Genomic DNA, 23066 nt, shown 5'->3' on the forward strand with positions numbered 1-23066 from the left:
TAGCCCCTGAACAACGTGCAAAAGTTTGTCGCTGTTTGATCACTTCGCATCAGGGAGCATGGTGCGTATTTAAGACCATATAAGAGCTGTCAGTGTACAGAAATTTTAGATAAGCGTTGTCAAAAAGCATAACATACTAGGTGCATTTTTTTGCAATCACTCTATCCTTTCTCTTTCATAATGCAACACTATTATCAGATGACTAAGTATGTTCGTAAGATATGCTTAATTAAGCATCACTGCTGAAAGAATGATTATAGGAAATCTCTGTCTCCTGCTGTTTTTACTGACCATGCCAATATGTGACTAAAAATACAATTTGATTTAACGTTATTAAAATGTATATGATTGTATACTAAGTATTTTGCTGTCTTCTATGATGCTTCATTACTGCTATACGAAACTTAAGTAAGAAGCTTAAGAAGCATATGTGTATGATCTTCCACCAAAAGCCTTCCAATAAACAAAACATTTTTGTCATAGAATGTATTTTGTAGTTAAATAGCCACAGAAAGTTAAAAACCAAACAAAATAAAACATTTTTAAATTGACATCCTCACATTTGCCAATGCCATTTAATAAACTGTTGTTGCCCTCTAGTGTTCAAACATTGCCCACGTTCCCTTACAGAATGTTCCCGGCAGGTCACCTAGTAATCCCATTTGCTCTAAGGCAGCAAATGAATAGGAAAATACATAACCCTATGTGCAATGCTAAGGGAAGCTGTTGATGCTCTATTCCTGGAAGTGTTCAAGGTCTGGCTGGATGGGGCTTTGACCAACCACCTGTAGCACAAACTGTCCCTGCCCATGGCAGAGAGGTTGGAACCAGGTGATCTCTAAGGGTCCTTCCAACTCAAATGATTCTGATTCTATACTTATTTTTTATTTATGTATTAACATTTAGACTTATTAAAAGACCACTCAACTCAGCTTTCTTACCGAGTTAGTCATGATACCCATGCAACTCACTGGTTTATTTCTGCCACTCAGTGTATGATATTATGTTGGCTGTTTTGGTTGGAAGGCAATGTTACCAGTGATACTAGCCAAATACATGCCCCGTGCTCTGAATGACCCTACAATTTGTCTGCCCTCCTTCTCTTAAATCTGTGTCCACTGCACTGTACTGCCTGAATTACTATCAGCCATCTCTACCTCCAGCAAATTTTTTATTATGCTAGAAATGCACAGTGAAGATCCAGGAGCTCAATACTTCTCCTGTAGTAAGTTACTACGATGGCACAGGCAATGTAGAAGGCTTCTCACTAAGCTGTAAATCTTTAGATAAAACTATAGTTAATCTCAGATTCAGACCTGCATTTTACATTTATCGGACCTATTACTTACAATTTCCTTAACTTGCTTCCCAGAAATATTTTTCATCTTTATCATATTCCTCGACCACAAACCTTTGAAGCTAGTTGATTTAAAAAAACAATAAAAAAGCAAAGGCTAAATGAAGTGCAGTCAACAGACCAGCTAATCAACTTGAGATACTTCTGCAAATTTATTCAATTCTAAGATGTTATCCAGAGTGTTTTTTATGTAAGCATTGTCAGATAGAAGTAATGTAGAAAAAACAAATGTTTTTGTATCTATAAAGTAACTTGCAGCCTCCATACAGCAAGAATTCAACTTCTTGACATAAGGAACACTGACTTGTCTTTGATCACTGATAATGTAATTTTCAGAGAATTTTCTGCATAAAGTTGTTGTTAGAGCTCCCAAAAAACTTGCCTTGAGGCCAGTTTTGGATCATGACTGCTTCCCACTGCAGTAACCTTGACAGATCTAAGAATCTCTTTTCATATTTCCTAATATAATCATTTGTTTCTATTCATAAGGCACCTTTCCGTCTCTATCTTGATATTCGTAGTTGATTATGCTGCCTCCCACAGATAATATCTAGGGTTTCATTCCGAAAACAGATTAAGCCTGATGATGGCGTGGAAAAAAGTGAGTTTGAACTGGAGATTCAAACAGTGGATGCTTACAGGTACTCTCACTTGCCTCTTATTCCAGAGGCAGGGAAACATACAGAGCAGCTGTGCTTATTACCGGTCATATGAACATGATGCCAGAAGTAAAAAAGATGTGCTTTGAGAGCATGTAGAGTTCTACTCAGAGTTCTAGAGTTCTGATTATAAAGTTCTGTTTATAAAGATCTAAAGGGAGTTGGGAGGCAAATGGACGAGGCCAGGATCTTCTCAGTGATGTGTAGTGGTAGGACAAGGAGAAATGGCCTAAAACTTGTACATAGGAAGTACTATACAAAGATACAGAACTTCTTTACAGTAATGGTGATGGAGCATTGGAATAGGTTGCCCAGAGGTTGTGGACTCTCCTTCTATGGAGATATTCAAGACACATGTGGATGCCTACCTGTGTGTTCTATTGTAGGGAACCTGTTTGAGCAGCAGGATTGGACCCAATGATCTCTTGAGGTCCTGCGAGTCTGTGGTTCTGTGTGTGCTTCTATCATCTCTAGCCCTCTTTCAAGCAGTACTTTTAAGAGCCACAAGACTGGTAAGGGAAATAAAAGAATGGTAGAAGCAGAAAGATAATGCAAAGCTGTTTGAAGATAATGCTTCTCTGACTGCAGGAAGTATCACTGAGTTTGGGACTCTTGGACAACACATCCATCAATGTTGCTAAATACTTTCTTAATTCCCTTCAATCTGTCCAGATATTCAGGAACTGGAAACCATACTTTTTCTGTGTCCTCTGCTGATAATACAGCTGTTGTCTTTGCTCAGTTCCTTCACAAGTTTCCATCTGCTCTACAATTAATTAAGTTTCAGCTATTACAGGTTTAAATATACTTAGAACAGATTCTCGTCAGTTGCTTGGTCATGCTATTTGTCATGAAAAAAAAAAAATAAATAAAATGATTCCAGCTTTGTTTAACTAAATATGATAAAAACTATTTGACATATCCTGCAAAAAATCCTGCTAGAGGGTGGTGTTCTCTTCAGAAAAGGCAAACTAAAATTTGGAGCAGGTGGTTTTAAGTATAGCTTATGGTATACGCACATGAAAGCATTCAAGATAAATTCAAGATAAATATCAATGAACACAATGTAGCTAAGGAAAGTTAAGCCAAGCATGTTATAACAGTTTACTCCTTGTACCTAAAACTATTTGGATGCTATATACTACTATCCAATACTCACTTAAGGCTAAGATAGAGTATACAGGATGCCATATACACTTACATGATGGCAGACTTGTGTAATACTGATGTATTTGGAGGCAAAAAGCATTGAAAGTGCTCATGTGCTGCACAGGTACTCAATTAATTAGGCCAAATTCTATTCTGCTAATCTAGTCACAGACCATACTCTTGAAATTATTTTTCTCCTTAAATATGAGAACTTCTTTGCTTAGCTTGAGTGTTTGTATTTAGAATTTGACACTAAATCAGGCATTATAATTCAGTCTGGAAACAGCAGTTCTCTTCCACCCAAAACCATGTAGCCACTGGTGACCAAAAAAGGAATGCATCCTCTTCTGAGATTTCATATCCACTCTTCACTTTCAGAGTAGTGAATCACAAAGATGATAAATGCTCCTAACAATATTCCCAATGCCCCATCATACATCAGCATACATTCCATTGATCAAGTAATCCAACCTGGTATATTGTCTCTTCCGAAGAGATTCATGCATTTTCTTCCCTGTCAGTGCAATAACTAAGAGCAAGAATATCACCCCAAAAAGTAAAGCCACTACAAGCCTACTTTTGTCTTCCAGCTGAACAAAGTCTTTTCTTCTCTGAACATTTTCTGAGAGGTTGTCTTCTGAATCAGATGGGTCATAACCCTGATGGTTGTTTTGGGAAGCTACGGGGGAAGCACTAGTTGAGAGAGCAAAACTTGAAAAAGAGACAAGGGTAACATGACTGGTATAACTGGCAGAGACAGCTGTTGGCTCAGGAGGAATGGATGAAGTTCTGAGCCCTGCTGAGCTGGTGGCTGTTACGGGATTTGAGATCACCCACTTGGCTGTAGAAGTAGAAGCAGAAGTTGTGGGACTGGAAAGAAAAACATGAGTAGCAGCAATCTTGGCAGTAGGAATACCAGGTTCAGCTCTAGCAATTGCAGTAAGCATAAAGGTGGTTGTTCTAGTGACAATACCAGGTTTGGCACCACCTGTAAACAAAGAAGTTGTATGAGATTTCAGTCTGACAGTACTTGTAGGCAGAAGAGTAACAGTAGTACTGCTGGGACTGGGAACACTAGACTCAGTGCTGGGGAACAAAGCAGAAGGGTTTCCAATTTGAACAGCAGATGATATACTTAGTGGTGGATTAATGACTTTCTGCCTTGGCAAGGGGTCTAAACTCTTGGGATTGTCTGCCCTTCGTGACTCAGGGAAAACGGTATGAAATTCAGTGTTGTCTACATATTTGGCCATATGGTTCAGGAGTTCAGATGCTTGATGAAAAACAGATTGTTGCGAAGCAGGGGTATGATTCTGATGGCTAGCCTGACTTTGAGAAATAAAAACTCCGGCCTCTGAAGGTACAGAGCGTTCATTTGAATTGAAGTCCTCATTTTTGAAGGATGTGTCCTCCAGAGGATGGGTGTCTGTAAAGAGAAAGGAAATATCAGTATTTAATTGCTGAATCTATTTTTAATTACCATGAGTTTACTCTAATTATTTATATTTTAAAGGAATAGCAATATCAGGGGGCTTCAGAAAGTAATGAGTAAACCAACAGAAGCTTCAAGATATTTTATTTAAAGTATGCAGTGACTTTTATGTTGTCTGTGTCATAAGACCTGTTAATCTCAAGCTGGAACACATCAGACCCCGACTGCAGCTCCTTAAGAGAATTTACCTGTGCAGACCAGTCATTCCTATATGTTTTGTACTCATATGGCATGCATATGATTCTTTAGAGGTGTAAAGTACAGTAAGTATGCCCACTGCCTTTAAACTATTCCAGTCTCTGTCAAATTAAGAAGATACAATCAACCTCGCTTCCGTCAGATGTATGTATTTCTATATAGCCAAAAACAAACACCCCATGACTGCTTAATACGATTCACTTCACATATAAGAATTGCTTTATGATAACAGGTGGTAATAGTATCCCCACCCGAGCAGAGGGAAACTAAGAGACTTTTCCAGAATCACTTAAAAAAACAAGGGCAGTTTAGACATTTTGATGACAAGTCTGTTGAGGTCCAAGGCCTCCTGGCGTTAGCATCTGCAAGTTCTCTACTCCGCTTAGATTTCACATGACTGCAACATTCTGATATTTTACTACACAGATGAGGTGTCCTTGGAGCTTCTATTTACAGAGGAAGGAAGAAGGAGTTCCCAATTTTTGTGAGATTTTTCTTTCTCAACTGTAAGAAATTGTTGGTATTCCTACAAACGTATCATACAGAGCAGGAGACTAGCCCTGCTGAGTTTGCAAAATACATTTCTGATCAAAGTATTTAGCCAAAGAATGTAAGATTGTATGTTTCCATGTTGCCAATATGTTAAATGAATATTGCCACTAGAAAGAATTCAGAGATTTTAATGTCCTTCTGAGAGTGCAAACTATTGCGTAAGTACTCTAAGTGTGTGGTAATGACAATGAACTCCATTTTTTTCAGTATCATGGTAAAATGTACTTTTCAACATAGAGCCAGCTTTAGTCCAAGAGTTTACTAGTCCAATCTATACCAGCAGATGGAGAGTTACAACTATGCCACTCACTGGTAAAGAACAAGTAGTCAAATAATCTTTTCTTGTCATCAGATTTATCAAATGTCTACCCTTCCACCTCCCCCAGGACAGTACACATCCTGATTTGTAGGAAAGCCCTGAACTCCAACTGTCATGCTAGAAGGAAGACACTACTTCAGGAGTCTCTGGTGTATCTGAAGAAGTTGCACTTCATATTCTCCAAAAGTTGACACCTATTGCTTGCAAACCAAGTGGGGGAATGTCAGTTAAAGAAATTTGGAAGGAAGAAAACAGCTTTCTGGGACAGAAATGCCATGTAAGAGATAATTCTAGCAGTTATCTGATTCTGCACAGATATTAGAGAGACATTTTTGGAGAGCATGAGTTCTTGGAAAAACTGGCCAGGTGGCACAGGCTGCATTCTCACTGTTACCACTCAGTAGCCACCGAAAACATTAAAGATGGAATGTGCTCTCATTCCTCTTCTACAGAAACAAAGAGGTTTAACTGCACTGGAGTTTAAAGAAATAATAAAAAGTCATTGATGTTTTCATTGTCGCTTCTTTCTCAAGTAGAAACTCATATCTAAAGGGATGAATTTATCTCAGGCTTATTATACATGCAAAGAAATCTAACTGGCTGCTGTCAGAAGATATATTTGCAAGCCCTAAATTCTTCCAAAAACTGAAGTGAAAAACAAACAAAAAAGGGCAATGCTTTAAATAAGAGGACAGCAACTTAATTTGAACTATAGACACCAATTTTTATCCTAACCTTCCAATCAGGCACTAGTTTGTTAGCAAAGTGAAGGAATAGGCTGACAAATAATACTGTTCAGGTACTACATAATCAGAAGCTGTATGGCCAAAGACAGCCAAACTCTCAGCTGCAGTCTGCAGTTTTGAACACATTTCCACAGCAGTGAGGAAATGGCCTGTCACAACCACTGAGTCAGTCACCAACACGTTTTTCCCTGTTCCCAGTGCACTCTGATAGCCTCCTCCATGCATTTAAATAAATAATTGATGCAGTGTGACAACCACAAAGCATTTGCAGCATGCTACGTCATCTTCAGCTCACTCGCCTCAGCTACAGCTAGGAAAATGGGCAGTATTCACGCAGGGTTCAAAGTGCAAAATTTGGAGGCAGGACAGTGATGAGTCCTGCACAGGAGTTAAGTATCTGCTTCCCTGCAGCACTCAGATTAATTAACATAACTGTCTTGTTTTACCAACACTACTTTATTTTCAGCTTTAAACACTAACTGTATTCTTGGTCTCCATTTGAGATTATATGCTCCCAAACACAACTGCCCGTAACTACTGTGCTAGGTGCAGCTGTGGCACTAGAACAGATACACTTGTGGGAAAGAAAGAACAAGGGCATTATAGAAGACAACTTTTAAAAAGAAATTAAAGAAACAAAGTGGTCCTGTTGATATCTCAAATCCAATAAACTGCATTAGAAACCAAACCTCAAATTGTCAATCTTAAAAAACAAATAAATGCCTCCTGAGCATACATGGATTGTATTCATCAGTTCTGTGTGGCTATCTCAGTGCAGTGGAAAAAGCAAACTCCACAGAAGTACAGCAAAAAAAACAAACGTTATTTCTTTTTCAGCAATAGCTATTTGCGACAGGAATCAGGAAATGCTTCCCAAGACAGAGGTTGTTTCCATTAGTTAACAAGCTACAAGAATAGTTTAAAATCAAAGAAACAAAAAACAAACCAAAACCAACCAACCAACAACATAAACAATTTTGTTACTAACACAATTTCAGTATTTCAGTGTACTTTATTAGCAACAGAATATTTTTATCCTTTTAGTTTAGTATGTAGAACACAGTTTAGTTCTATGTAATCACATGAAGATTCTCATATATTAAAACAACAGCAACAACAATAAAAACAAACACACAAAGCTTCAAATGTTTGTCAGTACCAACACCACCACATGCTACCTTTGAAAGCTTACCAGGAACCTAAGGTAAATAAGCTAACATCATCTTTACGATTAGCATTAATTGAGCATTACACTATCTGCATGACAAAAGCACAAGCACAATTAAGTCTTCCTTCTTTCTCTACATTCTTTATGTTCAAACAGGTCTGATGCAAATCAATACCAGTCAGCAAGTAAATCTTGCTATTAAAAATGCTACAACACATGACAGGCAGTGAGAAATTTGTGACTGCAAAGCCCAAATGCCATAAAGCTTTGAGATTAGTCAGTTTGCATCTGTGCCTCAGGTTCCGTAACTGAAAACAGAAAATAATGATTATTATCATCAATTACTCACTAACATCCCAGTGGTGCTCTGAGGCTTGCCTAAGATCTGTGTATATATGGAATTTATCAGAGGTGCATGAATCCTCTGAATGCACAGATGGCTACAAGGGCATCATATTTCTATTGCTTTCAACAATGCCCTTACATGTTATGTACTAGAAATTTTCCTTGGACAGAATACATCGAGATGGATAAAGTTTCTTTTTTTGTTGTTTTAAACAAAGGAAAACTATGAGGAGTTCAGAATTTTATGTGAAAGAATTTCATAATGGTTAGGCCTGTATAGATGCAGACCACACACTTGCCTAACCACCACCCACAAAGCGAAAGAATAGTATTCTTAAATTAGAGCACTTGGTTTAAAACGTTTTACTAAAGATGCAACTCCCAAGCATTATCTAGTCACTGCTGAAAAGTCATGGGGGATCACGCAGTGTGGGGATTTGTGGCTTTTACTATTATACATACTTACCTTGAGCTATCTTGTAGCTCACAAGCCCCATTGCAGGTTTCATAGGACAAGCCTCTGTGCTAGGGCAATAAAACAGGTAGCAGTTTGGTTGTGTGCTTGTCCTTTGAACATCAAAAATCACAAAGTTACATTTCTTGTCTCCTGCAAAAGAACATATACACATTTCAGTAACAAGAACTTTTATAGCATCTTGATAATAAATTCTGGTTTGCTAAAAATTAAAAATTCTAGTTTTCTTTCCACAAGTAAGAGTAAAACTACCTACATCTAGCATTCCTGTGGGAAAAACAACACAGGACTGCAGAAGAATGGCTGAAGGCCAGCATCTGAAAGGTTACACCTTCCTCTTCCTGTACAGATGAATATGTGGAAATAATGAGTCTAATCCCTCATTCTCCCCTCACCCACACTACACTGGCAGCACTTTATATAATGATTTTTTTTGCTTACGAATCCTGATAAATCTGAAAATTTCCTCAACGCATCTGTGGGTATGCACTTTTTCCATCAGTTATGGATAACTTCTATACACTGTCATTCCTGCTTGCTGCTGTATCTCCTATCAGTCTAAAAGCCTGACAAAAATCAGCAGTTCCAGGGCAGTGAAAGCATTTTCATTTCTGGCTAAAACTTTGTAGTGTGTCTGTTGAAGCGATGCATCCAAGTCTAAGTGGCTTTAATACTCAAATCTACCTCCACTCTACCGCACTTACTTTCTGGAACACACTGATATCAACACTCTGGCATCATATTAGGCCGGGACAGGCAGCAGCCACATGCCACAACTACTGGGGGTATAAGTGGCAGAGAAATGAACATTTCGGTCCTGAGCACAGCAGAGTCCCTTGTCCCTCCTATGCGAGCCCGGGCAACTCCGTAAGTAATCTCCTCAATGTTCATAAGCAGTAACAGAAAAAGTCAGAGAGAATTCGGTTACCTGACAGCTTTTTTCCCAAGCAGCAGGCACGTATGCAAGCCTCTGGTGTTGAAACGTGCACTGGTTCCGCACCTCGGATACCCATGGGGAGAGACAAGTTGATATCGATGATGGCGTTGTCCATTCGCTGTGCGGCACAGCCCTGGCCCAGGCTCGGCGCAGGCATCGCGCAGCTGACGGCCAGCAGGCAGAGCGGGAAACCGCGCACAGCCATGGCCGCCCGCACCCCCTCCCGCGGCCCGCCGCTCCCACCACCCGCCCGCTCCTGGGCCGCCGGCTGCCGCGAGTCCGGGACAAGGGGCGGGGCGGCCCGGCACCGCCTTGCTGCAGTGGGCTCGCGGCTCCCGCTGGCCAAAGCGTCGGGTGTCGGTGGGTTTTTACTCAAAGCCACGCTCAGACCCGTCTTTGAGGCTGTAGCAAAAGCAATTAATATGCATATCCTGGTCTAAATGTATTCGTGCATACTTCAGTGCTTCTGTAAGACTGTCTTGGCTACCTGAGTAATCCTGTTCAAACCATAGCAAAGATAGGCGGCATTTGCTGAATGGGAGTCGTGCACTATGTGCTGGCAGTGTTGGCTGACAAGTGCGGCGTTCCTTCCTGAAGAGCCTTATTGCTAGTGCTTGCTTAACTCATGCTTGTACTTTGAAAAATTTCGGTTCCTTTTTTTTCTTTTTCTTTTTTTTTCTCTTCTTTTTTCCCCTCTTCTCCTTCACCTCCCTCAGGGCAGTGTTTAGGCATAGAAGTGGCCCAGAGAGTAAGGAATGCAAGGAAGCAACAAAAGGACTGTGCCACATATTCCTTCTTTTTCAGGTATCTCATCATGCATCATACCTACAATATCATTGCTATGATTGTAAATAAAATGTTTGTTCCTTCTGAGGCAGTCCATTACATGAACAGTTACCAGAGGGCAGGTTATTTCACACAGTAATTGTAAAACAAAATATAACAGTCTGATTGTTTCTCTTTTGATTACCTACTCTATACCTCTGGGCCACAGGTTGAACATCTGTAAAATTCAGTTAGGATTTTTTGCTTCTCCAAGGCATGTTTGAGATCCCTGCTTGGAGAAGGTGTGCTGGCAGCAGCAGCACATCCTGCTTCATGCTGACCTGCTGCCTGCTGTGCTGTTTCAAAAATCAAGGCCCATGTCAGAGGACGGTCAGCAACTTTATTCTTCATAGTCATTCAGCGGGGAGTTGGCTTTTATAGGAGCATATATGTTAAAAGTGACACTACTACTAGCTACATAATTAAAACACCATTCAGTTTCAATTAATCTACTCCTGTCAAACACTGAATATATAAAGTAATAAAGGACAAACAAAACCGATAAGAAGCTAGATATTTGCCAAGGCCCTTATGTTGTATGGATCATGGTCAGATAAACATCAGATTTGTATGCATTAATGTAATTACATACAAACTGCACACTGTGTAGTTTCAGATATACTGACCTAGCTGTCAGTTGCGGGACGTGGCAGAGGATTTGTGTTATATACACATTAGAGGCAAAATAATTAATTTGCGTGACAACTACATTCAAATATAACTTTACTGTAATAATGTTTTCAATAATAAAGCTCTATATAGCAGAAACACACATTGGTTGATAGATAAACTAAATCTCAGAATCGTGGATCATAAATATTTTCCAGGGGCAGTAGGATACTACATATTCACACATCTACAATAATAAACAAAAACACATCACAGAGGAGCTGCAAAGTGTACTTGACAAAACATTCAGAAGTCTGTAATGTAAAAGTGGGAATGAAGCTAACTGCAGCTAAATATGCTGCATTAAATTTAGCTAATTTGTCTGAGTGATGGATAACCTTGCATGCTATGGCAAGCACTGGTTGGGTTGCAGCTCTGCAGATATTACATGCTGCCTTTGAATACTGCCACTGAAGCTACTCATGGGTGACTTTAATACTGCGTGTGAATAGTGCAGGTTCAGAACTCAGCTTTCTAAACAGGGTTGTGCCAACAACAGTTTGTTCTCCTTCTAGTAATCACATTTATTTGAAAATATTTAGTTGTTGTTTTGGCAGGAATTAAGCAGTTGTTTGGCTAAAAGGTCCGTTGATGGGTTACAGTTAGTGAGGCATAGCCTGCAGCTGCCAGAAAAGGTGCTGGATGGAGCTTTTTCCCTGCAGCCCACATCTTGGTAACAGATGTGAAGTGCAGTTCTCACAAGACAGGAGGGGGATTATTTTTGTATTAAATTAAATCTTGGCAAGAATTAGTAGAGGCAGCCAGGAGAGGTAATGCTGAATGTGATTGAGGTTAAGACTTGCACAGATGTTGTGTATCGTTCACGAGTGGAGAGCAGACTTGTTTTGAAGTTAGCATGTGCCAGAACTTATTTGTGGGCAATTCTTCTGTCAGAGGTAAGTATGTGGCTTCTTTGCTGATCTGATCGTAAGACACGAACATAACAAGTCAGAAGTGTCAAAGTAGGTTTCCTTCTCCCTTTGACTTGCTTTTTTGCTTAATTTAAATTGTCTGGGAACTTTCAGTCTGGGACACCATTTGCTCACACCTGTCCATGACAAACACAGTTGGTGATGGGTGCTCCTTGCATGCTGCTAGCTGGTTGGTACCTAGCATCAACGAACTTGCTTTAGCTTTCAAAAGGTGGGGAAAAAAAAAGACATAGGAGAACAGCATGACCCGACTGAGCACGTGCTATTGAGTGGTTTGGGATAGCTGGGGTGTTTTGCAGCCTTGCCTTCGATTGCCATAAATATCAATGCTGATAATTAAAAATCTAGATTAGCGCTATCTCCCCTAACCCCTTACTCTCAGGGAGGTCAGGCAGGCCAGGCAGCAGTGGGCCTGAGGGGAGCAGAGGGCGCTGTGAGCCGCGCTCCCCATCGATAAATCCGCTCCAGGGCCGAGCACCAGACTCCGCCCCGCCGCGCGCACTGCGAGCAGGCCGGCAGCGCCTCGCGCAGCGCCTTTAAGCGGAGCTCCGCCTGCTTGTCGCGCCACGCCGGGTGGGGCCTGCTCCTGGCGCGGAGGCTAGCCGGCCCAGCCGGAATCCCGGGCGGCCGCGGGAGCAGCGTGGCCCTGCGCTGCAGGGTGGCGGGCAGGAGGGGAGTCGGCGCAGCGCGTTGCATTGCGGGCGCCGTTGGTGTCGCCATGGGAGCGGAGCAGAGCGCGGAGGCCGAGAGCCGCCCGGGCGAGCCCAGCGCCTCAGGTCGGTGGCGGCGGCTGCCCGCCCCCAGCTGTCCCGCGGGACCGGGGCTGGAGGGAAGCTGCGGGGCCGAGTACGTGCGGGAGGGGCTCGGCAGTGCTGTAGAGGCGGAGGAGGCTGTGGGGTGGGGAAGGGTTTGGGTGCTGGTGTCGCTGCAGGACGAGGCGCGGGCGTCGTGACCTCTGGTAGTACTGACTGATAGACGCGTACTGGGGAAGGAGGTGCAGCAGGCGTGGAAGATGCGAATGGGAGCCACGGTGGGTGCCTCGCTGCCAGCCGGGGTGCTGGGTCCGGTGGGTGTGAGGATGCTGACCTCGGTGGGGAGAAGTGGGAGGAATCATAGAGGCTTGGGTTGAAAGTGACCTTAAAGTTCATCAAGTTCCACCACTCCTGCTGTTAGCAAGGTTGACAGCTACTAGATCAGGTTGCCCAGAGCCCTATCTAGCCTGGCCTTGAATGTCTCCAAGGATGGGGCATCCACAGCTTCTGTGGGCAGCCTGTGCCAGTGCCTCACTGCCCTCTGAGTTGGGGGAGAAAAAGTAAAATCACAGAATGGCTGGGATTGGAAGGGACCTCAAGGATCATGAATCTCCAACCCCCCTGCCACATGCAGAGCCACCAACCTCCGCATTTAATACTGCCCAGGGCCCATCAGAATACCTGAATGTGGATGATAAGTATAAGTATGATATTACAATAAGAGCCCCAAATGTATTTGAATTTAAGTTATTGGGCTGAATCTTTCCTACAAAGGTATCTAAAACTATAAGAGAGCATTACTGCTGCAGCATAACGCTGACAAATAAAATTTTTGTTAGTTTTTGCCTTCTGCCTTCATTGCAAACATGTAAGATTCACTCTAGAGTGAGAAGGCAGCACATCCTTAATCAGCATTCTGTTATCTCCTTCTGAAAAACTTTGTTGAATGGAGTACGTACATTCTCAGAAAGAGGGTGAGAAGAGAGAGTACAGCTTGTGGTTTCGGAGATCTTTTTATGTTATAGAAAACATACTTGCACAGCATTAAATTTGATAACATTCTCATAGAGTTAAATTCAGATGGAATTTTTATTCTATTTATTAACTTGATTGTTCCTTATCCTTTCTCCCTTTGTTTTTCCAGCATCTCCATCCCCAGCTAAACAACGAGCAAAAATGGATGACATTGTGGTGGTAGCCCCAGGAACGCAGTCTTCACGGAACGTGAGCAATGATCCAGATGTCATAAAACTGCAGGAAATTCCAACGTTCCAGCCCCTTTTAAAAGGTGACTGTTTCTTCTCTGTTTTTAAAGACCCTTTGTGTGTGTGTGTGTGTGTGTGTGTGTGTGTGTGTGTGTGGGTTGTGTGTGCGCCAAATAGAGTGTGTGCGTTGTGTATCTTGAGGTTCCTGCTGAAGTTTGTTTCCATCCATGTTTTTTGCTCCCTTGCCTTTGTTTTAAATTGTACTTTTTTTGTCTTTCATAGTTATTTCCGACCTTCTACTGATGTATGAACTAGAGATGCGCTAGTAATGATCTCTGTAGTAGAACCATCTACTGTGCAGACAGAATGGCTCCAGGTTTCCCAGATGGCCAGTACTACTTGATTGAAAGGATGTTCCATAAGGATCCTTGAAAGAATCCAATAAGGATGAAATCAGAATTTATTCTTGAGGCTTCCAGTCTAGAGTATATTTTGTCCTTGTTTAGGAATGGGGAAAACTGTCCTTGTGCCTCATAGCCCTGGCTATCTCTCTCTCTCTGGAGGCTGCACAGAGCATCTTTCCTGTTACCTGAAAGTCCCTTGGGAAGAAAAATGTATGGAGCAGCCTGCATGAATTGGGCTGGTAGCAGAAGCCGAGTCCTGGCCTCTTTCTCTTCCTGTAACAACATGGGTTAGCATAATGTAGTGAACACTTAAGGAACCAATGGTTTTGAAAGTTTGAGTTTTAGTGTACATATGTGCATTGGCTGGATTTCTTGTGTGTGCCTTGTAGGCTGTTGTGACAGTGAGGAGACTGTGGGCTGCTAGTCCTTGCTGCTAAAAGGAAGTGGTCTTGTACAACTGAAGGTTTAGGCACTGCTTGCCACTGATTCACTCATAGCTGGTGGAAAGATGTAGTAGCTGCTTTGCCCTGCAGGTATTGCTGCAGAGGAGCATTGCTATTCAGACAAACTCCTTATTTATTTTAACATGGAACGTGACTAGGACTTGTGGACACTATGATAGCCCAGTGAGCAAATGTCTGGCATTTTATTGGGTAGTACTGGAGAGGGATCTTGGGTCTATGTGATACTGGCAGTACTCTTTCCAGCAGGAGTTGAAAGAGAGGATGCTACTGCCCTCTTGACTAAGGAGAGTGTGTATTGCCTATACCTTTTCTGTGTGTGTTTGTTTTTTTTAAACTTTACAGACAGTGATGTTGTAGGAATCTGTGTTTTGATGTATCCCCAACACTTTTACTACCATTTTAGAACTGGCTGTGAGATTGCTGAAGTTGGTACTGTGGACTTTCAGTAGAATGTTCTTTGCTTGTGTTCTGCCTTGCACTAAAGGCAAAATCAAGATCTCCTTAGTGACAGCTTGCAACGTAAATGCTGAAACTCAAATTCACAAAGGGAATAAAGAAAGCTTTAATCTAAGAGGTCAAATTAATAAGATTGGGTATTTGTGAATGTGTGAGCCTCAAACTATGTTTGCACAAGAACTGTGAGAGTCCTGGGAAGCAAAGCTGCAGTCACTTCCAGGGGCATGGTTCCTGTGTAGGTGCTGAGAGGTAAGATGGCTTGGGATGGGAAGTGAGAAAGGAGAGGTAGCAGCAGCCATCTGGCCAAGAGAGACAAATTGGAAGGTCACCAGTCCAGACTCTTTAGTAAATATGCATATATTAAGATATTTAATGGTTTGTTGTCTTTGTTGCTAAGTTGCTTTTGCTTTTGTTGCTTTTGTTTTGGACCTGAAAATAAAAGAAAGCTTCTGTTCCTTTTCTATCACTTGATCTGCTGAGTCCCTAGAGATGTGGGGACATCTGGTGACTACTTATGAGCATTGCATGCTTAATTTATTGACTAACGTGAAGAGATTTTGCATCCTCAAATACATCATTGCTTGAGCAACAGGACCGTGATCTGAGCTGAGTCTTAAGAGATCCTAGGTATGCCACGGGCATGATGGTGAACCCGTTCTGTTTTGGATTGGTCTCTTCTCTGTTCTTCACATGCAAGACCATGTTCCTGGGATGAATAAAGGATACTAGAGTTCTCTTAGGATTTGATCCTAAAGCTTGCGTCTCATGAGCAATTGACTTAGAGAACTTAAAGCATGAACTGATAGCTCTTTCAGGATTGGTTATAAGTTTCAGTTTGCCCTTGGCTAAGCAAAGCTAAGGGATTTTCTTCTCAAGTCTCAAAAGAAGCCTAATGTTAAGTTGATCAATCGGGAAAGCACATTATCAACAAGAAACTGCATTTTTGCAGGAGACAAAACACTGAAAAACCAAAGCACATATCTCTCCTAGCCATTTTGAACTGATCTTGTTGTGACCAGTGAAACCGGAGGTCTTCTACAACTGTGTACCGAAACTTACTGTAAAATGACAATGTCATGTCCATTGCATCTTTTATACTGGATTTACTTTGATTTCTTTGGAAAAATCCACACACTGGAGCTTTATCAGCTATGATGCTATGGGATTTTTCTTAATTATATTTGTCTTCTCCAAACTTCTGTGATAGTTACTGAGCAGGTATAATAAACAGTGTTTGAGAGGTTAGAGTTCAAGCATTTGGTGATTCTGGTGTGAGAACCTGTCAGACAGTTATTCAGTAAGCTGGATATTACTATACTGAATTGGTGGGTTAGCTCCTAGAACGGTGGATGAGTCAAAGACTGGAGTGTAATTTTTCTTTTATATGCTGGGGAATATCTTCATATCTTCTTCAGTGCTATGTTCATGTAGACAGAAAGGGGTGAGTGCTACCAGGCATGGTTAGGAAATCATTCCAGTGGATGCCTGTTGTATTGCTATTCACGAAAGTCAAATACCAATCCTACTCAAACAGAGGAAAACATTTGCTTAGAAAGTACACCTGTGAGTTAGATGCCTAACTGTTTTTCCATGTTAAGTGCTGTATATTTGGGCTACAGAGAAGTTGAGTGTGCAGACTTCTAGTAGAAATACTAGCAGAGAATTTCACTATTTGAGAGTTTATTTTTGAAAGATGAGGAAAATAAAGAATCTAAACTCCTGAGGGTAACAGAGAGTCTCCAATGAGTGTTCTCCTTTGAGTCATTCATTCCCTCTAGGAACTACTTTGTTACACAGAATGAAGTATGATATGCTGTTTCTTTCCTTTATGCTGCTTCCTGGAGGTATGTATACATAAATGAAGCTGCTTCTGTTTAGTGTCCCTGATTATTGCAGCCTGCTTATAGCATAAAGTCATAACCAGCTGAGTGTAAAAGTCCTCATCTGTGAATTCCAGAGAAAAGTCAGTATTTTGCACATGGAATACTCAGTGCTTTTTTTTTTTTTTTTTTTTTTTTTTTTTTTTTTTTTTTTTTTAAACCTCTGCAAATTTTCTTGGTGAAATAAGTTGAGTGCATTAATGATTTATTGTTGTAAGCTTCCCAAAGCTCTGGAGAAGGGTGTTTAGTTTTTTTTGTGTTGTGGAAGCAAAACTCTTACTGCATTCTTCCAGAGGACATCATCATCTTTCTCAAAGTTCAGGAAAGACTGAGATCTGTCTTTCTGATAGCAGCACAGTGTTATGTTAAACAAAAAAAAAGGCAGATAAATATGAAGGACATGTTGATGCGTGTTAGCAACATAAGAGTAAATGTTCAAGAGCTAGTCATCCAAATACAAATGTAATTTCTATCTTGTGCAATGGTCAGCAAGACCTTTATGCAAACAGGAGGACGTGGATGAGACTGGAGTTTGTTGTCTGAGGACTCTGTGCAGCTGCCTGTAAGTGACATACTCTAGACATCCTAGCACAAAGTAAATCTAATGAGTTTTGTGGGTGGGTTGTTTTTTTGTTTTTTTTTTTTAATGGGTTTTGGGTAGTTTGGTGGTTTTTTTTTTTTGTTTTGTTTTTTTTTTGTTGTTGTTTTTGTAAGGAAGACAACATAGTTGATGCCCATTCGTGGCATTCCTCTTTCAGGAAAAATAATTCAGCTTTCATTGGCATTGGATCAACTGAAAAGCGTAAGGCTCCCAGGTTTGTATTAGAAGAAAAGTTATGTTTCTTCATAGCTAGTTGACAAGAATTGTCACAGAGATGTTCTAAGTTACGGTGGTTAGGTTGTTGATATACTTCAGAAACTTGAGGTACAAAAGAATGTCTTAACGGCTTGTCTGTGTGATAGATCTTGAAATAAATTAAGTCTGTATTTGTTCTTTGTAGGGAAATTTACTTGAAAATAATTTTATTCCTACTTATGGGCAGCATCCTGTACTGGTAAAAGGTCTTCTGGGTGAAGAAGTAAGCAGGGAGGTTAGTGTCTCACTGCAGAGACATGGTACGAGCATCAGAATCTTTCTTACGTTGTCCCTACCTTGTCCTCTAGGATCTTGATTAGCTAGCTCTCCAGTCAAATGTAATGATTCTTCTGATTACCTTGGTTGTACTGCAAGCATTTGTGACTTACTGCCTCTGACAAAAACTGCCAAAAAGGCATTGATCTTTCTGCTTCTTCTCGCCAAGCTCAGTTGTTAATTTTGAGTCACACATGGATTTGGAAATGACAAAATACTCCTAGCCATCAGAACAGCTAATGGTACGGGGATTGTGTCTAATCAGTTGTTTGTAGAATTCTTATTTTTAATTTTTAAAGGGAATGTCAGAGCAAATGTGTCTGTACTTTATTGAGAGATATTTCTGAAAAAATCTGAAAACCAAACGTCTGGTGACCAGTTGCCTATGTGATACCGACAGTTCTTTTGCACTGCCATTTTTCTTGCTCTTCTCCTCCTCATTCAAAGGAAGCTGTTGCCAATGTCCTGGTAGCTTTATTTGGAAGCATAAGTGATACTGAGTAATTCTGAATGCCATACATACAGTTAATTTGCTGAGTAATTCTTGCATGTATTTGAAGATAATTTAGTGGCCCTGTCTTGTATTCTGTGTTGTCTCTGGAGGGAATCATAACTAAAACATAGCATGAAATCTAGCATAATAATCCAATATAAGTATTGAAGCTATTCCTCATCCCTGCTTATCTTTAGTGTCTGTAGGTATATTTCCTCTGATATCTCTACCTGCTGGACCGCTGCTGCTACTTACAACTCCATTCACTTTTATTCTTTCAGTTGTTAATATCATGAAGTACTCTGTGTTCACTACAACAGGAACAACTGTTGTAAACATCTGGCATTTGGATGTACAGAAAACAAAATTGTGTCTGGGATATGTCAGTCACACAGAGACTGAAGTAACTTGTTGGTCAGAGACTTCATGGGACCTTAAAGTGCTTGCTGAATTCCTGGATGAAGCTGAACACAGAAAGCTGTAGCACCTTTGCAGTCACTATGGCAGTGAGCACTGTAGGTATGTTAAGGTAGATGCACAGAAGATGACCATGGATGCTGAAGAGAAATAGCTGACTTTTTTTAGTAAGGAATGTCTGCAGTGTTGGAGGAAAGGATGAATGGTAATTATGTATTTGAAACAGCATTTAAATGAGGAATCTCTTTATAAATCTGACAGATTTCACTGTTGCTATCATCAGTGATCCCTTCAGCTGTGAAGAAGCCCTACTTCCCTGGTGTTGAAAATCTGAAATAAGTCATTGGAAGAAAATCAGCAAGAGGTGCCAAAGATCACTTTGCTGTGAAGTCCTGCCATTAGGAATCAGTGAAACTGTAGGTAGAATGCAGGCAGGTGGTTGTTTTTTTTTTTTTGTTTGTTTTAAAAAAGGCGTGAAATGCTCCTAGATGCCCCCTGCATCCAATGAACTCCCACCTCCCCACTCAAAAATCCCCAGGCAAACAAAGAAAAAAAACAATCAGTTGAACCCACTTTGCAGTGTTTGAGCCCAGAATTGCCATTCTAGAGTCATGTAGCTGCTCACTTCACAGCAGGTGCCTCCCCAGCTCAGTCAATGAGCTGTGTGCTGCCTGGTGGGTGCGTGGCTGACCAGCTGGGTACATCCACCAAACATGTAGCATTGTTCAGTCCTCCTTTACTCGCAGTACTGGTCTGTAGTTGTTTGTATTGTGTATACACACTATATATAGCATGTATAAACTATACATACCAACTGTGTAGATACAAAACACATTCTTGGCCCCCTTTTGATGTTCACTGCCTGATTAGTGGCTGTTCTTGTAGCACTTGGCGTCTTGCTGCTAGTCAGGCAACAGTGTCACAGTGGACTGCTTTTCAAAAAAATTTTTTTTGCTTGTTCTTAATGCTTGTAAATACTTGCATCACTGTCTGAATCCAGATTATTTGATTTTTCTAGGCCAGTCAGTTTATTAAGAAAGGATAGAGTTTAACAACTGGCGCAGTATAAATTGTTACACCCTAACTCCCTGGTTCTTCTTTTGTTTTGTTTTTTTTTTTATTTGTTATGGGTGTTGACTCAGTTAAGCAAGCACGGTCAAGGTAAAGCATGAGTGGATACTTCTGTATTCACTGTTCAATTGTAATTAACGCATTTTCTATAACGTACTATCATTCAGGAGTTGTCCTCTTCATTTCTACGTGAATACTGATTTTCAAATACAAAGTGGATTCCAAAAGTCAAATGCAGATTATAACCTCCCTTCTGATTAAAGGTTTGATGAATTGAAACTATACAAAGATAAAAAGATCACTGAAATAGAAGTAGGGAAAAAACTCAAGTCTGGTCAAGCCATAAATCATGTTATCAAAGCACTACTGAGAGCTTCTCGTCACTGTGTTCTCCCTGCATGATTATGTAAAATGAGATCAGCAAGCAAGTAATAGAGTACAGGTCAGCAGGCTCATTGTTACAAAACCTTGAAGTTTAGAAACAAATTTGATCTGCCTCTATTCCTCTCTTAGAGAAGCTTAACAGGGAAGGAAAATACCATGAATTTCATGGTTCATTTGGCTTGAACAGTGAGGTCTGACATACTGAATTTTGTAATATTCCCTCTATTTTCTCTGTGGACCTAGTTGTAGTGTATTTGATTACACTGTGAGCACTCTCACACGTAAACCAGGAGTTATGCTGTTACGTTCTCAATTCTGAGTAGCAGATAGTATTCTGAAATGCAGTTCATCTGCTGGAGATGCTGCTTTTTAATTTGTAGTAGTAAAGAGAAATTCCTAGTGGTTCTGTTATGTAGCAAGTGGAATTAGTGCATATGATAGTGGCATGTTTTGTTTGGAAGCCTATGTCATCCTGAGGTGGCTGTCAGAAAAGAAACTGCAGTAAGGAAAGACAAGAAGCTGGAGCAGATGTATGCACTATGAAGCAATTGTTTGTGTTGGTTAAGTGACATAAGCTAGAAGGCATTTGTAGCTCAGGTAGCAGGTTGAGAGGAGAGTGCTTACTTCCTTGCTCACTCCTGCTCCCCCTTTAATTTCCCAGCCTCTCACTTCCCTCTGCCCTCATCTTTCCCTTGGTCCTGCATGATGAGCTGCAGGCTTATCAATAGATGGTGGTGTGAGAGTTGCTGCTGAGAAGCTGCTTGGCTCTGGTAAAACCAGGGACATCTTTGGCACCCATTGTAGCAAGGGATTAGTGCCTGGCAGGTTTTGTGGTGGAAAACCTACCTTCCTGCTATCTTAAGATGCTTAAGATTGCACTAGGGTGGTGTGAGCACATTTTATATACTGATGTTTGTCTTGGATGCTTGTGGATTGTTTTTGTTCCACTTTTTCTTTTGTGTGTGCAAGTAGTTGAGTTTCCTAGCTACTTTTGTTGTACAAGCCTACCTCTCTTGTGTTCCAGGATGTTTACTGACTTCAATTCTATCATGTAGTTTCCATGGAGCCATGTGAATGCCCTGACTGGCTTTGATGTGCTTGTGAATTGTAAAATGTCAGTGAGGCAGTAGTGCCTGTCTGATTGACTGTTGTATTGGACATTCCACTTTAAGCTGATCTGTGGCTCTGTATCACTGTGCCTTTTCACTTAATAAATTGTTGAAGGGCAGAAGTTAGCTTGCACATATTGTTAACAAGTACTTCTTGGGAGGTTAAGAGCAAACGTTCTGTCTGCTGTTTGAATACCTTTCTGGTGTTTTTTTTTTTTCTTTTTCTGTAGCTAAAATGTAGAGAAATTCCACTCATCGAACACTTCAGAAGTATGCTGTAATGCAGTCACATTTTTGCTATCAGAAAACAGGGACTTTCTGATTGCAGGCTGCAGTTCTGTACTTGATAAAGTGGAAATATTGTGTAGAAGCCACTTGCGTAATTTGTGTGGACTCCAGAGCAGAGTGCAGACTGGTGTTACAGCGAAGGACCTGAGCACCTCAGTCAGTCAAACATGTTTTCACCATGTTATGTCAACCTGGCAATGATGTGCATACCTAAAAATGAAATGCAGTGGTGAATAGTGGCTGGGGTGCTGCCTTAAGAGTGTTCCTGCTGAGCTGCTACTGGCAAGACAAGGGACAGTGACCCTGGCTACTAGTATGTAAAAAAAAAATCTGTGTATTCTTCATGTTCCAGGAGTAGTGAGACTCAGCAGTAAACCTGAAACTCAGTGCTGCATGTTCACTTCTTTTTCTGATTCACTGCTTTTTTATTTATTGCCAATATGGATGAGAAAAAACTGCAGTCAGGGCAGCTGCCACTAGGTGCCACTGCAATACATAGATATTGGTAAACTTATTTGAAAACAGCTGGAAGCTGCGTTGAAATAGCCTATTGAAAACTGCCTTTTTTACTTATTGATTTTTGGACTTTCATTTGTGTTCTAGCTGCTTTCACTGGGGCAGATGACCTGGGATTTGGTAGCCTTGCTGGCAAACTGGATTTGGTACCAACTGGAAATATAAGCTGAGCCACATATAACTGAGAGATGACTGTAGACTGCAACAATACTGGATCTGTAAGGAGAAATGCTGCAGAGGTCTAGTTCTTTAACTGAAAGCATTTCAGAAATCTTTATGATCTTCAAAAGTAAAAAAAATCTTGGTGACACCTATCTTCTGTTCATACTAGATGTTTGTGAAGTGTGTATAGTAAGAAAAAGTATAAATTGGTGGTAGTCCAGGTGGAAGCACTTCAGGTTCAGCTCCTGTTCATGGCTGTTGATCCTAAGTACAACTTCTGTAACATGGAGTTTAACAGTATTTTCCTGGCAAGTCCGATCTGGTCACAGGTGTGCTAAAGACTGAAATATTGTGTAGTAAGTCTTTCTCTAGAGGCCCATTGTGCTGGGAAAGATGTTTTTCCAGCACAGGGAATGGAATTGGAGAGGCGATGTGGATAGAAAATGATTGTAACAAGCTCTTCTTTCCTCAGCCCCTGAATGTTCAGCTCAATCCAATCTTCTCTCCAGT

General features: G+C 40.9%; 2 protein-coding genes across 3 annotated transcripts in view; one reads left to right on the forward strand and one right to left on the reverse strand.

Moving 5' to 3' along the window:
- Nucleotides 1-1485: 1485 nt before the first annotated feature.
- On the reverse strand, nt 1486-9800 carry MANSC1 (MANSC domain containing 1). The gene is made up of 3 exons (XM_010716113.4): nt 9389-9800; nt 8452-8592; nt 1486-4591 (listed from the first exon to the last, which is right to left on the reverse strand). The coding sequence occupies exons 1-3, from the start codon at nt 9600-9602 to the stop codon at nt 3597-3599; spliced, it is 1350 nt and encodes a 449-aa protein (XP_010714415.2). The 5' UTR covers nt 9603-9800; the 3' UTR covers nt 1486-3596.
- Nucleotides 9801-12342: 2542 nt separating this feature from the next.
- Nucleotides 12343-23066, forward strand: part of BORCS5 (BLOC-1 related complex subunit 5) — a 60573-nt gene continuing 49849 nt past the window's right edge. The window contains exons 1-2 of one of the 2 annotated variants that reach the window (XM_085233506.1): nt 12343-12599; nt 13720-13863. In XM_085233506.1, the coding sequence (XP_085089632.1) occupies nt 12542-12599; nt 13720-13863 (202 nt within the window). In that variant the 5' untranslated portion in view covers nt 12343-12541. Of the gene's footprint in view, nt 12600-12718; nt 12854-13719; nt 13864-23066 lie in introns of those variants that run through there. The other variant, XM_085233515.1, reaches the window with a different exon arrangement.

This window comes from Meleagris gallopavo, chromosome 1 (genome assembly GCF_905368555.1).
Source record: "Meleagris gallopavo chromosome 1, MGAL_WU_HG_1.1, whole genome shotgun sequence".
Taxonomy (NCBI): domain Eukaryota; kingdom Metazoa; phylum Chordata; class Aves; order Galliformes; family Phasianidae; genus Meleagris; species Meleagris gallopavo.

Coding starts and splice junctions, on each gene's coding strand:
- MANSC1 (XM_010716113.4), bottom strand. CDS start 9,602: ATGGCTGTGCGCGGTTTCCCGCTCTGCCTGCTGGCCGTCAGCTGCGCG. Junction 8,593..9,388: donor CTTGGGAAAAAAGCTGTCAG/GTAACCGAATTC, acceptor GTTCTTTTGCAG/GAGACAAGAAATGTAACTTT. Junction 4,592..8,451: donor GAGCTACAAGATAGCTCAAG/GTAAGTATGTAT, acceptor TTCTCTTTACAG/ACACCCATCCTCTGGAGGAC.